At 47.0% G+C, this 14,583-nt stretch overlaps 1 protein-coding gene across 1 annotated transcript; it reads left to right on the forward strand.

Moving 5' to 3' along the window:
• The first annotated feature begins 3,154 nt into the window (after positions 1-3,154).
• LOC120875352 (myeloid-associated differentiation marker-like) lies at positions 3,155-4,128 on the forward strand. Its single transcript, XM_040257116.1, is given in 3 exon segments — positions 3,155-4,048; positions 4,050-4,073; positions 4,075-4,128. Coding segments are annotated over 3 exon segments (972 nt in total).
• The last annotated feature ends 10,455 nt before the right edge of the window (positions 4,129-14,583 follow it).

Below are 14,583 nucleotides of genomic sequence, written 5' to 3' on the forward strand. Positions count from 1 at the left end.
GGTGCCTAAAAGATAAAGAATATGGAGGCCTGGCAGCAGTCATTGAGTCAACAGTGAAAACCCTCTACCAATATAATTTTTAACTCTTTAGAAAAGGCTCTATATCTTTAAGATGCTTTTAAGCTTTGTGCCTCTCACGGTTGGGGGGCTGTAAGCAATTCACAAGCTGTAAGAGGTCCGGGGAACCTGTTAGGCAAGCTAGAGAGCAATCAGAGGGGGTTTAACTGAAACATCCCTTTCAAATGCAGAAGACTGAAGCCCTGAGTTGACTTTTTCCAGAGAATGTCAGAAGAGTGGAAAAGCAGGCAGATTCTTATTTTGGGGGGGTATATGCTCAGGAAATGCCAGGGGGGCCCCTGAAGTCTGATCACGCCTTGCGTATGTCAGCTTCCTTCCTCATGACCTTGTCACGGGCGGGATTCCTCACACTGGCTCCCGGCAAACCCCCATGCCTCTCCTTCCTAAATGCTCCCTCTGTGCCATTAAATGGATTCAAAGGCTCTACATCAGCATACGGACACAAAATCCTTGTTCATTTTCAACCTCTTCTTCCCAGCTTGGAAACTGCCATCCAGTCTCTCAGGTCACAGAAATCCTCATTCATGTAGGATTACTCCTAGATCTTTCCAGACTCCCACCTGGATGGCAGGTTTGGCACTTGAGCCAAACATTATGTTATTTATTCTGTGGTTCCTCCAGGGCACTCCACCTTGAGTCATACTGTGTTGGTGTCCCCTGTCCCAATGAGGAAGAGTCACATGTTAAGGCAAAGTTGAGGGGAGGGGATTCAGAACAGTCCCTACTTCCCATGTCATCTTGTTCCCACAGCCTTGCTCTCACTCCATGGCTCCTTCCTGTTCACCCCTAGAGTTGCCCTCCTCCAGGTGGGGCTGTGTCCCCTCAGATGGCAGCTCCTTCTAGTGATGGCTGTAGGGAGGACAGGCTGGACCCATGTGTCTTCAGGTTGCTGTGGAAGGAGGCCGTGGCCATGAAGGCAGGTCCTGGATCCCACAGACATGAGCTTTGGTCTTGGGCTCCCACCCACAGGCCCTGCTGACATGCTGGGCTGTAGAGGAAAGCGCTCAAATGCATGGCCTTGGCATTTCTATATGAGGTTACTACTCCTAAACTTTGACCTTAGAGAAGGCCCTTGATTCAACAAGCCTTAGTTTTTTCATCTCTACAATGGGATTAGCAGTGGTGGCTCAGCTGGTAGAGAATCCACCTGCAATGTGGGAGACCTGGGTTTGATCCCTGGCTTGGGAAGATCCCCTGGAGAAAGGAATGGTTACTTGCCGGGGTCCAGCCCCGGTGGATCCAGGGAATTCGAAGGTGGGGACGGCGACTGCCTTAGAACTGGGATTAGGATCACTTTTTAAACAATCAAACAAAAGCTTTAAATCTGTAGTAGTCAGTTTTAAATGTGGGTGTAACCAATTAATATCCCCTAATAATTTTTGGAAATCATTTAAAGTTAGTAAACAACCTCTCTGCAGCTTTAAAGGGGCATTATCAGTTTTCAAAACTTTTGGCAGACCTAAATATAAGAAGCAAGTAAAAAGGTGTTGCACAATATCTTTATAAGCTTCTCCAGTTATCCTTTTGTAACCTAAATCTGGTCTATAGCTTTTTAGATGACAAGCAACCATCTAATCTTTGATTGAATATCTCCAGCAATGGGAACTCATTACTCTCCAAGGTTTTAAACTCTCCCTCACTTTTTCCTCTGCAGCATTCCCATTCTACATACCACCTTTTTTAATCCCATCAACTCATTTTCAGTAGTATGGGTGGGCCAGGAGTTGGGCCAGTAAAGATCTGTTAAAGGCCTAGAAGCGGTAATTTCCTGCACCCAAAAAGCTAGATTACTAGATCCAAATCCTCTGGGGCTCTTGGCTTGAAAGTCAAGGTTTTTTTTTGTCTGATAATAAGGTAAAAGCAAAAGCTGTGCTATTCTTTGACTTTTATTAATTTGCACAGTTTTAGTAGGCGGCGAGATCAAAACTTTAATTTTCCCAGTATAATCAGAATCTACTACACCAGGCCGAAATTCTGTGAAAAGAAAATCGAGCTACGCCCTAGCACAAGTCCAGAATGTCCTCAGGCAGGGGGCCAGCCACGCCCATTGGAGGTGGTGGAACTGAGGCCTAGGTTTGAGCTACCTGGGGTTGACTGGCATGGCTTGTTGTCTCTGTTTATCAGGACACTGCCGACAAAATGCCTCATTTGGCCACAAGAGAAATACTTTTTATTTTTAGAATCCTTTTTGTTATGATTACTTTTCTTTTTCCCTTTTTTTTTTTTCTCTCTCTCTCTCTTTTTTTTTTTTTGCTTGGGTGAGGCCCCCCCGAGGGGGTTTACGTTCCTTTGTTTTAAAAAAAATTTCCTATCTTTTTCAACCTTAGGCAATGTTCTGTGAAGAATTCTCTGGGTCGCAGAGTCGGACAGGACTGAGCGACTTTCACTTTCGTTTTTTCATCTCTAAAATGGGATTAGCAGTACATCCACAGTCCATTTTATGAAATCCATAGAGTTAGATATGCTCCAGAATTCAGGATTTTTTCAACTCCAGTTGCATATAGTTCGTCCACTCTATAGGACATCCCACCCCACCCCCCTGGGGTCTGAAAGCACTTGTGATCAAACACATTAGTGTTTCTGAAACTGAACTTTTAAACATTCATACTAAGGGAAATAGAGATCATAATTTGTCGCAGGTCTGTTCACATCTAATTTTGTTACCAAATAATTTAAAAAAATTTTTTTTTAATTTTGACACACTTGAAGGGTTGGGACTGTAGAAAGGACCATCCTACCCTGTGTCTCTGTAGATAATGACACACAGCTCAGAGGGATCCAAAACGTTCCTGGTTTGAAGCCAGACCCACCCTGCTCTGAACTTTGGGATAAGACAAGTGTTGTGACAAGACCAAGGGTGATGGGTGGAGAGAATCATCTTGGATCAGCTGTGCTGTTACCCAACTGTCTGAGTCATTGGTTCCAACTCCATAGATCCTGAGTAGCAGCCGTCGCAGGACCCTAGGCTCTTTTCAGATGTTTGATTAATCCACCTCCAAAGCTGGATCTTTCTCTGGTAGGTCCTCAGCGAAGACCCAGTCTGATGTCAGTGACCAGCCTGATCATCAGGCTCACCATGAGCTCGTCCTCTGGCTTGGCCTCTGCAACCATCAAGGGCTACTTCCTCCGCCTGCTGCAGCTGCTCTCCACCTGCCTGGCCTTCTCGCTGGTGGCTACCACTGGCACTTGGAGGGAGACCATAGGTAACTGGTCCATGTTCATCTGGTGCTTCTGCTTCATCGTGACCCTCCTTACTTTCATAGTCGAGTTATGTGGGCTCCAGTTCCTCTGGCCCTTTTCCTGGGACGATTTTCTCATCAACTATGCCTCCTACTCCACCCTCCTCTGCCTCTCGGCCTCCATTATTTACCCCACCATGTACATCCAGATCATCCCTCGTGGCAGCTCCTGGAACCACGCCATTGCTGCTACTGCTTTCTCCTGCCTCGCTTCTGTGACTTATGCCACTGAAGTGGCCTGGATCTGTGCCTGGCCCAGCCAGGTCACCTGCTATGTGCTCCCCATGCCAGGACTGCTCAAGGGGCTAGAGAACTTCGTGGCCTGTGTCATCTTCGGCTTCATCAGCAACACCTCCCTGTACCTGCACCAGCCGGCCCTGGTGTGGTGTGTGGCCACGTACTCCATCTGCCTCTTCCTGGGGGCCGTGGCCCTCCTGCTGTATCTGGGAGGCTATAGCAACAAGTTGCCCATTTGCTTCCCCATTTTCCTGTTGGGGTTGGCCCTGCTCTCCATCTTCCTCTATGCCAGCGCTCTGATCCTCTGGCTGCTCTACCAGTTCGACGAGAATTTTGGGGGCCAGCCCCAGCGGTCCAGTGATGTGAGCTGCCGCCATCAACTCACCCAATTGGTGTGCACCTGGGACCAAAGACTGGTTGTAGCCATCTTGACAGCGATCAACCTGCTGATTTACGTGGCTGACCTGGTGTACTGGGCCCGCTGGGTCTTTGTTAGGGACTGAGGACCAGCCCAGGGACTCCTGATCCCCTCTGCTCACAGGAGGTATCCTCACCGAGCTCTGGTGTCCTCTGATGCCCCCTCTTCCTGGCTCCCTCCCTCCTCACGTCCTGCCCCACTCATCTCTCTCTCTTTTCTGTTTCCTTCGCTCCTTCTGCTCTGTGTCCTTCCTGCTTAGTGTGGTTGCCCACACCCTGTTTTACTGTTTTCTCTTGCTTCTCTCATCTCTTCTACATTTTCTGCTTTCTGTCCCTTTTCTGGTCATCCTTGGTTTTCTCGTCTCCTGTGTCCTGAACCACCTCTCCCCATTTTCCTTCTTCTGATCCATCAGGACCTGAGACTCCTTCCTTCTCTGCCCACCGCCCCCTCCCATCTCCTCACATCATACAGCCCTCTGTGCATCTGTTCACACCCTGGGCCTCCGGAGGTCCTCATTGCCAAAGCTTGTCTGTCCCCCTGGCAGTGCCTTAGTTGGTATGTGTGTGTGTTTTGGGGTGGAAGCAGGTAGATAGGCATTGGGCTCACTTTCTCCCAGTAGAGGGGGGTGCACAGTGTGCCTCCCATTTAAGTTAAAAAGAAATATCTGGAGGTCAATAATGTCCAACGGGCAGGATACTCAAAGCAGAGACCTTCGGTCTGTGGGCCCCAGCTGGTGCTCAGCCTCACCTGAGATTGGCTCCAGAATTTTTGCAGGCTCACTAAACATTGACTGACTAAAGCGCATTTTAGAGGAAGCCAGGAGTGAATGCCCTCCAACCCAACTACTCTCTGTGGAATCAAAAAAGGAGCTTGTGATGGACCCCAGGGTCTTGAAGACACGTGTCTGCGATGTTGGTGAGGGGCAGCAATGTGGCCCTCCTGCCTCAGTGATTAAAACAGCTTGTCCTGCCTCTGCAGTGAGAAGAGCATAGACCCACCAGCCTTAGAAGTGATGTAAATGTGGACAAAGAATGTTGCCTGCATTTTCAGAAAATGGTGAATTATCTTGTCCATTGTGTCCTCAGGCCATCAGCCTCTGTTTCAGCCCTAATATCCTATCCTGATGGGAATTCAGGATGGAGAAAAACAAGGTACTGATCCTAGGAAGTTAAGATGCATATCAGAGGAATAATTTTTGTGAGCCCAGAGCACTATATCTTCCCATACATAGAAAAGCAGTAAAATCATTGACTTGAGATAGCTGTTTTTTGTGATCAGCAGTAATCTACTGATTTTAACTGCATGTGTTCCCCTAGCCCCAGTAAAGTCTCCTGTGTATCCTGACTCATCCCTTACCTCTTTGGAACAGTTCCTCAGAGCTATCTGAGAGTGTCTCCTTGGCTAGAGTCCTCAGTAACATCTCCAAATTAAACATAAATTTGTGACTTTTAGGTTTTGCTGTTTTTTTTTTTTTTTTTTTTTCAGTCGACTACAGAAGGCACCCAGGGAAGGCTTCTCCTCTTCTCCTGAACTCTACGAAGCACTGAGCCTTGTAACCGCCAGAGGCCTCTTGTGCCCATCTGCCTCCTTAGGGAGTCCAGATGAACTGGGGTGAGTCTCTCTTGGGTTTTAGATTTTCTGTTATTGTCTGATAACCCTAAATTTTATTCTATGGTGTTAAGCTCCTCTCTGGAGGAGTAGGTTCTCCTTGAAACTTAGTTTTGAGAAGCAGTAACTGGTTTATCTTCAGTTAAAAGATGTGGGAAGATTTTGCTCAGCTGAAACACACTCAGTGGTAACAAAATAAAATCCATATTTATGGCACGTTGAGAAAAATCGAAGCATAAACTTTTCTCTGCCCGCTTGGGTCTCCTCCTCCACTTTTTTTGTGTATTGCGCATCTGCATGAACTAGGCCTCCTTGGGAGACATTTTTTCTTGATTTCATCAAAGATCACGGCTTCTTAGGAGATAATCTTCCTTCTTAATTCTGTGAGGGACCAAGATGACCCAGTAAAGAATCCACCTACAAATGTAGGAGATGCAAGAAAATGCAGGTTCAGTCCCTGGGGTAGGAAGATCTCCTGGAGGAGGAAATACAACCCACTCCAGAATTCTTGCCTGCAAAATCCCATGGTCAGAGGAGGTTGGCAGACTATAGTCCATCAGATCGCAAGAGTCAGACACGACTGAGCGTGAACAAGATGACTCATACCCATTGTTCTCTTTGTTTGCATAGATCTGGATTGAGTAAACTGACAATAATATATCATTTAATGTATAACTTTTTGTCTCAAAAGCTTATACAACTGTGCTTTGACCTATAACAGGTGGAACAGTCCTCAGAGAGATTTTTGAAAGACTGTCTCTTGGGTTATAATCCTCCAGGTTAGCTCAAATAAAAATTTCCACTTGTTTCTTAGATAGAGTATGATTTTTTTTCATGAACATTGGATTATTCTCAGTTGAAGGATACTGGGAATAGTTTATTATATTCATACAGAGTTTATACTTACAAGGATCTGCTTAATTGATAATTAAAGGAAATCTCACCTTAAATTGGCCAGATTGGGGTTCTTTTGACATTGCAAAATTAATATATTTTTGCATGTGCAGCTAGAGAAAACATAAACCATCCTTTTAAAATTCTTACCTTAAAGGAACAAAAGCCTTGTAGTGAAAACTTACATTTCTCTTCTTGTGTCTTTGTGATTATTTTTTTTTTTAATTTATTTATTTATTTTTAATTTTTACTTTACAATTCTGTATTGGTTTTGGCATAGATTGACATGAATCCACCTGATCCCTCTAGAACTTGGCTTATCCAGCTTGCTCTCCTGTGGACTTGATGGTTTATTGTGACCAGATTACAGCTAGTTATACTATTCACTGTTTTAATTTGTTGTCTCTTACTGTTTTCAAATTATGTATGCCTCATGCCCCTCTCTGCTGTACTATGACTTTATTAATGTCACCGCTCTATCACTTATATTCTGTCTACTTCTAAGATTGCTATCTCTTATTTTACCCCATGTGTAACCAAGCCTCCGACAAAATTAATGATGGCTAAATATGTTACTCTGGAGAAGGCTATGGCATCCCACTCCAGTACTCTTGCCTGGAAGATCCCATGGACGGAGGAGCCTGGTAGGCTGCAGTTCATGGAGTCGCACAGAGTCAGACACGACTGAGGCAACTTAGCAGCAGCAGCAAACATGTTACTCTATCATATATAAAACTCTACATAGAGTAACTGTAATACTGCAACTCTAGATTTTAGGAGAAGCAACAAGAGAAAATATTTCCTAGATCCCAAAAGACTAGTGAGACAGGTGATCCATAGAATTTGGGGTTATCAACAGGACCTAATCTGAAAAACTAGCATATTAAGTGGCCTATCAAAAGAATCCTTGCCTGATTTAGGAATGAGTCTTTCTAGTGCCCTTGGACAAACTGGCTATGAAGTGCCTCCCAAACCTTGGTCAAAGTTTGACCATGAGAAATTGCCAAGGACAAAGAACATGGTTTGCCATTTCAGTAAACAATGGATGTTGCCCTCTATCTATCCATCAGCCACTGCAGCCACCTTCAAAAGTGCAACCAGGGAGGAATTCAGAATGGATAAAAACAGGATACTAGTTCAAGATGGTTAACATGGACATCTAATAATTTCAGTGAGCTCACACTCACTTCCCGTAGATAGGAAAGCACTAAAATGATTAACTTGAGCTGCCTGGGTTTATGGCTAGCAATAATCTTTTGATGATCAACTTCATGCTATTTTTTTTTTTTTTTCAGCAAAAACACATGCATATTCTGGCTCTTCCCTTAGCTCTTTGGAACAGTTCCACAGAACTATCTTAGAGGCTGTCTCCAAGGCTATGGTCCTTCATAAGTTTCCTGAGTAAAACATAATTTGTAAAGTTTAGCTTGTTCTTTTTTTTTTTTTCAAATTGACATTAACCTGGATTTTTTTCTTCTTTTTCCTGGTTATGAGGGCAAAAAGTACCAGTGGCCCTATTCTTAAACAGGAAGTTGCTTTTCAATTTTTTAGGGGTGAAGGGGTAGATTGAGGGCAAGCAGAGGGGTAGGTTTGAAACCTGCTGCTGTAGGGAAAGGAGTTGCCTCGTTTGCATGTGTAGAGCATGCCCACGTTTCTATGCCAGATGTTTCCTAATGCTCACCAAGCAGACAAACAGGCAAAACACAAAATTCACAGACCCTGATTACCCAGATTTGCTTAGAATGCAGAATCAACTGAGCAAGTATCAATCTTTACCCAAACCAAGGTTTTTACAAGCCCCTGCTATTGCCTCCCCACCCCAGAGCCTTAGACAGGGCTCATCCCTGGGAAACTAGGGGTTGGGCCCCACCCCAATGCCCAACATCTTATCCTGTAGCTCTTAAAGGTCCCTTGCCAGCACCTCAACGCCTGTCTTTAAAGTTGTGTGCCTGCGTGCTTGCTCAGAGTGTGTGTTTGTGTGTGTGTCCGTCCGTGCACCCCCATGCATTGAGATCAATGGCCCTTTACAGTAACCAGTGGCCAGAAACGCCCCACAGTCCTTCTTCCTCTCCTAGTGTCAGAACAAAGCCTCAGAGCCCTGCATTCTAGGGTCACCAGGGCCAGAGGGGCCAGGCAAGCAGAGCTGGGGGAAGGGCAGGGGAAGGACCCCCACTGTGCCCCTCACTCCTGTACTGGGATGAACCGTATGATCTTCACCCAGTGGCAGGTGTGGTGAATGGGGAGGGCTCCCAGGAGGTGATCCCCATGGCAGGTATTCTCAAAAAGTAATGAAATAAAATTCATATGTTAAAGCAAGACAAAAATTTCATATGGCCAAATACATTTAACACCATGTTAAAAAGTTAAACAGATTTGTTTATTGCAGGGCTTCCTAGGACCTTGAATAGAGCAGTATACATTATAAAATTACCAATAGCAGGAAGTGTTTCTCAAACTTGCATGATTAGGGAACTCTTTCCATGCAGTATCTTGGACTAGTGTTCCATGGAATATCTTTGGGAACAATTCGTTTCAAGCCTCCGCTGGGAGTGATCCAGCAGTGCTGGCTGGAAAGGCTCTACTGCTCTAACATCACCTCCCACAGTGGCCTATCTCATTTGGGGACATCTTTAATCCCTTAGGGGGTGCAAAGACCACTTGCCTCGCTCTCTGGAGTTTGAACAGAACAGACCCAACCCTTTTCTTTTTCAGAGTCCTCTGAAAGTTCTGCTATGTCTCTGGATCTTCTGTCTTCACATCCCCTAGACTAAATGTCTCTGCTTTAAGCCAGATGCTCCTTCAGGACAGGAACCAGCTTTGCTGTGGGGTCTGCAGTGCCCAGCACACAGCAAACATGTGGTAAATCATTGTTTAGAGCAGAAGTGCACAGAGCCTCCCCGGATTGCTCATGCAACCGCAATTGTGCCCCATCTCCAGACTTTCCACCCTCCTGGCTGTCTGCGATGAAGAGCTGTGGAGCCACACGTGGTGCCTCACATGTTTCCAGGGACATTCGGTCTCCAGTGCTCATGGTTCCATGATCCCTTAACTCTCCAGATCCCACAACTCTCTTACACATAATCTCGAGATGGCAACTTGTTCCCTGCTCAAGATCTTGCACAAGCTGTTCCGTCTACCTTCAGCGTGGTCACCTCTTTGTCAGTCTTCAGTTCTCAGCTGAAATGTCACCTGCGTAGGAGGATCTTCCAAAAGTCATCTGCTCCGTCCCAGGACCGTTGTTCTCTTCATCGTGCTGGTCACTTCCTGAGGTTACCTTGTTAGAGGATTTAACTAGTTTATGGATTTGTCATCTGACACACCCACTGGAGCAGAGCTCCATACAAATAAGCATCTAGTCTCTGTGGTCACCTCTGGGTCTCTGGGCCAAGGCCATCCAGGGCGTAGTTTGGACAAATGAACAACTGGAATCAGTGATCATTGGAAAAGAGAGTGTTCTTATCACATGTAGACAAAGTGATAATTATTACGATAAAGCGGATGGGGAGGAAACTTTGGGTGGTGATGGAAAAGTTTATGGCCTTGAGACTGTTGATGGTTTCATGAAGTGTATATTTATCTGAAAACTCATTGAGTTGTATACAGAACAGTTTCATGTCAATAATACCTAAATAAAGAAGTTTTTTAAAAGCTAACATAAAAAAGTAGTTAAGAACCCCACATGGTAACAAAGAAATCAAGTATAATATTTGAAAAGACAAAATCATATATTACAATTATGATAAGGTAAAACTAAGCTTTATATGGATATACATTACAAAGAAACACATTTGTATTACTAAAAAAAAAATCGATCGTGAAGGTCTTGTCATCTAGGACCACACAGATCCTCCTCCCACATTTCATCATAAATGCTCCTGTCACTGTTCAGCTAGACATCCTGGGGCACAGCAAGGCTGTGAGGTGCTGACCTTCTACCAGAGGCAGATTCAGGAGTTGCATCTGGCTGCCTGGGCAGCTGGGCCTGTGAAGGACCCTTGTCACTTTTCACTGTGTGGTCACTCACCAGGGTGGGCTGGTCTGCATGAGAATTCTCGTGTCTTGATGAGTTCCACCCCTCATGAAGTGCACGAGCCAGGCCTCCAGGTGCAGGGGCAGGAAAAGCACGTGTATCGGGAGGGTCCTCCAGGAGATGCGGAGGCAGGAACCCAGGCTGCCTCCCTGACGCTCCAGCCTCCATTCCATTTTCCTCCTACAGCCAGAGTGTCAGTTCCAAAGTGGGCCTCTGATGGATCAGCCCCTCCCTAGAGAACGTCAGTAAGGCCTCATCACTTACAGCTAAAAACCTACATCTCTGGTGTTCAGGTCCATCCACATTGGGCCCTGTCTGCTGCCCCTGCAACACCTCCCTTCCTCCCCACCTCACCTGATTTTCCCAGGTAAGACCCAGGAACTTGTGATGATCTGTCCACACCAGGCTGCTTCACAGAAGGGCAAAGACTGAAAACTATCGATCTGGAAACAATCAGACATGGAGCTGGTGGGATCCTGGAAGCCTTTCTGGAGGAGGTGACTGAAAGTCAAGTCTTTAAGGAGGAAAAGAAGAGAGAAAGAACCTTTAGAATTAATTGATTTGCTCAAGTTTCTCCTGAATCTTCAGTGGCAGAACTGATGTGACCCCTGCTTGTCCGTAGGAGGGAGGAGGGAGAAGGGAGAATTGAGCATAAATATCTGGAGGCTGGCCTATTTGCCCACTTGGGTCAGGAATGAGACTTTGGGTTGGCACAAGGTGAGGAGTTGGAGCTGAGACACTTCCCTAAAGCCGGGATCACATGGTCTGCAGCCTCAGAGCAAGGGTAGACAAGGAAAATCAGAGCCTTCAGAAAGAGGGTCAAGGCTGATACCTACCTCCATGGGAGATTTTTTTTTTTTTTTTTTGTCTCCACAAGAGAAATAGAAACTTCAGGTCTTCACTTGTGGATTTGGGCCAAAAGTTTCTCGATCCATCAGGCCCAATGGCCCTACAAACTGGGGAAATTAACACAATAGGTGCCAAACAGGTGATTGGCATGGAGGGTCCTGAGCAGAAGCAAGTGCAATTATTCTTTGGTGAAACTTTCATGAAACTCCCAACACAGATGTCAGGATCCTGCCAGGAAAAGTGATCCTGTAGAAGGGGTGTCACAGTGTAATGACAAAGTACACAAGCGATCAACCCGCTGTGAGTCCCAAGAACTCCAGTGAACACAGAACAATCTGAAAAAGAAAACAAATTCGCTTAGTACGATAGACACAGCAGGAAAAGACACAGTGAGCAAAGGACAGGAAGATCTGAGTGAGGACCATAATGGATTGAAGAATGTCCTCTGAAACTGTCATTTCTACTCAGAAAACACATTCATTTAGAAATAGGGTCTTTGAAGACATATTTAGTTAAGGCCTCCAGGATGGAAAACATCCTGGGTGGAGTGTGAAACCAAAGTCCAGTGACTGGTGTCTTCATAAGAAGAAGGACAGAGAGGTTTGCACACACAGAGCTGAGAGAGGATGAGCGCGTGAAGGTGGAGGCGCAGATGGAGTTAAGTGGCCACAAGCTGAAGACGGGAACTGGCTTGGATTGAGTGTGCCAGCGTCAGACCCTCCGATGAGCCCTTCACATGTTTTTATTCATTATTTAACACAAAGTAGGTATTAAGCCCATTGCACAGGTGGGGAAACTTCAGGATCATTTAGCTATGAAGCTCCAGAGCCCCTTAGTAACTCTGAGTATCCATTTTTCTTTCTTCCTACTCTGCCTTTCTGGCACTCCTCCTTCCTTCTTTTTCTGGCCTTGACCGTCCAGGCTCACTGTCTTTCAGTCCACATGCTAGGCTGCTGGGCAGGCAGGGCTCAGCCACATCCAGGCTGTGCTCTGATGGGGGCATCATGAACAGGCTCATGGATTAGAGTGGAGGAGGAGCTGCTGGGAGACTCAGGCAAAACTGCTGCTTTCCAGGTGGGGGAACTGAGACCCAGAGAGGGCACAGGCCTGACCCAGGGCCATACAGCAGGAACCTCATCCTCTCCTTCTCCAAGTCCTCCCTCTGTGCCATCAAATGGATCCAAAGCTGTCATTTAACTTTAGGTGGAATCAAGGGTGACTTTGGAGAGGTTGGTGGGGGGGCAACTGGGGAACAGACAGCACTCCATATTCCCTCACCCCAGGGCCCCTCCCCACCCTGGCAGTGCCCACTGGGAGGCCCGCAGGCTCCAGGACTCCACTGGCAACTGGGGCTCAAGGAGCTCTGTGAGTCCAGGGAGGTTAGGTTTGCTCTGTGTTTCTCTTTCCGCCTCAGCTTGTCCCAGGGTTTATTATCAGCAAAGGTAATATAATAATCCCCTGATGGCAGGAGGCTTGCTGGGGCTCAGGGTGCTGGCCCTTCAGCCCTGGGGGCCTCTCAGCAAATAGTCCCTTGGAAGCAGGGCAGCTGTCCCTGAGGAGGGGGTGGGCTGGGAGGGGCCTCACTCCCCAACACGTTGGACCCTGGAGGAGCCCCTGTGTGAGCAAGACTGCAGCCCTGGCTGGTGGGACTGTCTTGGGCAGGTGACCTGGGCAATTCCGTGGTCTCCAGGGTTCCTGCCACTCTGGCCACATGTCCCTGTCACAGCCTTGAAATACCTTTTGGGCCCTGTTTTCCTCTCTCAGTTCCAGTCCAGGCCCCTCCTCCATGTGGAAGGTTGGCTCCATGCCTGCATCCCTTCTGGGTCAGAAGACACCTACTGGGCTGTGTCAGGGCCACTGGGACCCTGCAATCCCTCCCCCTAACCCCAGCTGCCCCCAACATTTCCACTCTGCCCCCCGCCTCCACCCGGTTCCGGGTGTGCCTCCCAGGGGTCCAGCAGGTAGCTCCTCTTGCAGCTCCTGCTTTTAAAAGGGGTTAGATTCTCACATGGATGGCAGCTTTGGAGCTTATAAAGCTGGCATTTTAATATTTATTTCTTGGTTCCTCCAGGACACTCACCTGGGCGTCATGCTGGGTTGGGGTCTCCCTTTCCATGTGGGGAAGAGTCACATGTGAAGGCAAAATTCCCCATGGTGGGGAGGATTCACAACAGTCGCTACTTTCCATGTCATCCCGTCCCCACGGCCTTGCCCTCACCCCATGGCTCCTCCCTGTTCACCCCTGGAGCTGCCCTCCTCTGGTGGGGCTGTGTCCCTCAGATGGCAGCTCCTTCTGGTGATGCTGTGGGGAGGAGAGGCCGGGACATGTGTTTCTTCAGGTGCTGTGGAAGGAGGCCGTGGCCCTGAAGGTGGGTCCTGGGTCCCAGAGTCCTGAGCTTTGGTCCTGGGCTCCCACCCGCAGACTCTGCTGACGTGCACGGTGGAACAAAAGGTTCAAACTCACAGCTTTGGCATTTTCATCTGAAGTTGCCACTTCCTAGGCATGGGACCTTAGAGTAGAGATTTTTTTTCCCTCAAGCATTAGCTTTCTTATCTGTAAAATGGAGTAGGCAGTACAATCCATAATGCCTTTTATGAAATTGTTGAGGTCAGATATACTCCAAAATTCAGAATTTTTCACCTTTAGGCAGATGGCATGTTGCATCTACTCTATATGACCTCACACCCCACTGGGGTCTGAAAGCACCTTGCAATCAAACACAGTAGTGTTTCTTCAACCAAACTTTTGAACATTCACACTAAGTGAAATAAATATAGGTCATAGATTGACTTATGTCTGTTCAGATCAAATTTGTTTCAAATGACTTTTTACAAAAGTTTCTACATTTTCCAGAGCCTTGAAGGGTTGGGCTTGCAGATAAGGACCATGTGTCTCCGTAGATAATGGCACGCAGCACAAAGAGGTGAAAAACGTTCACGGTTTGGTGCCAGACCCAACCCAGCTGTGAGGTTTGGGATAAGATGAGTCTCCCGACAACGCCAAGGGTGATGGGTGGGCAGAATCATTCTGGAGCGGCTGCGCTGTTACACAGGTGTCTGGGCCACTGGTTCTAGCTCCACGGATCCTGAGCCTCATCCATCACAGGACCCTAAGCCTTTCCCTGGTATCTGACTTAATCCACCTCTGGAGCTGGATCTTTCTCTCGTGGGTCCTCAGCGAAGGCCAGGGCTTACCCGGGACAGTGACCAATTTGACCATCTGAACCACC

The sequence above is a fragment of the Oryx dammah genome, unplaced genomic scaffold (genome assembly GCF_014754425.2).
Source record: "Oryx dammah isolate SB20612 unplaced genomic scaffold, SCBI_Odam_1.1 HiC_scaffold_16, whole genome shotgun sequence".
NCBI classification, from domain to species: Eukaryota; Metazoa; Chordata; class Mammalia; order Artiodactyla; family Bovidae; genus Oryx; species Oryx dammah.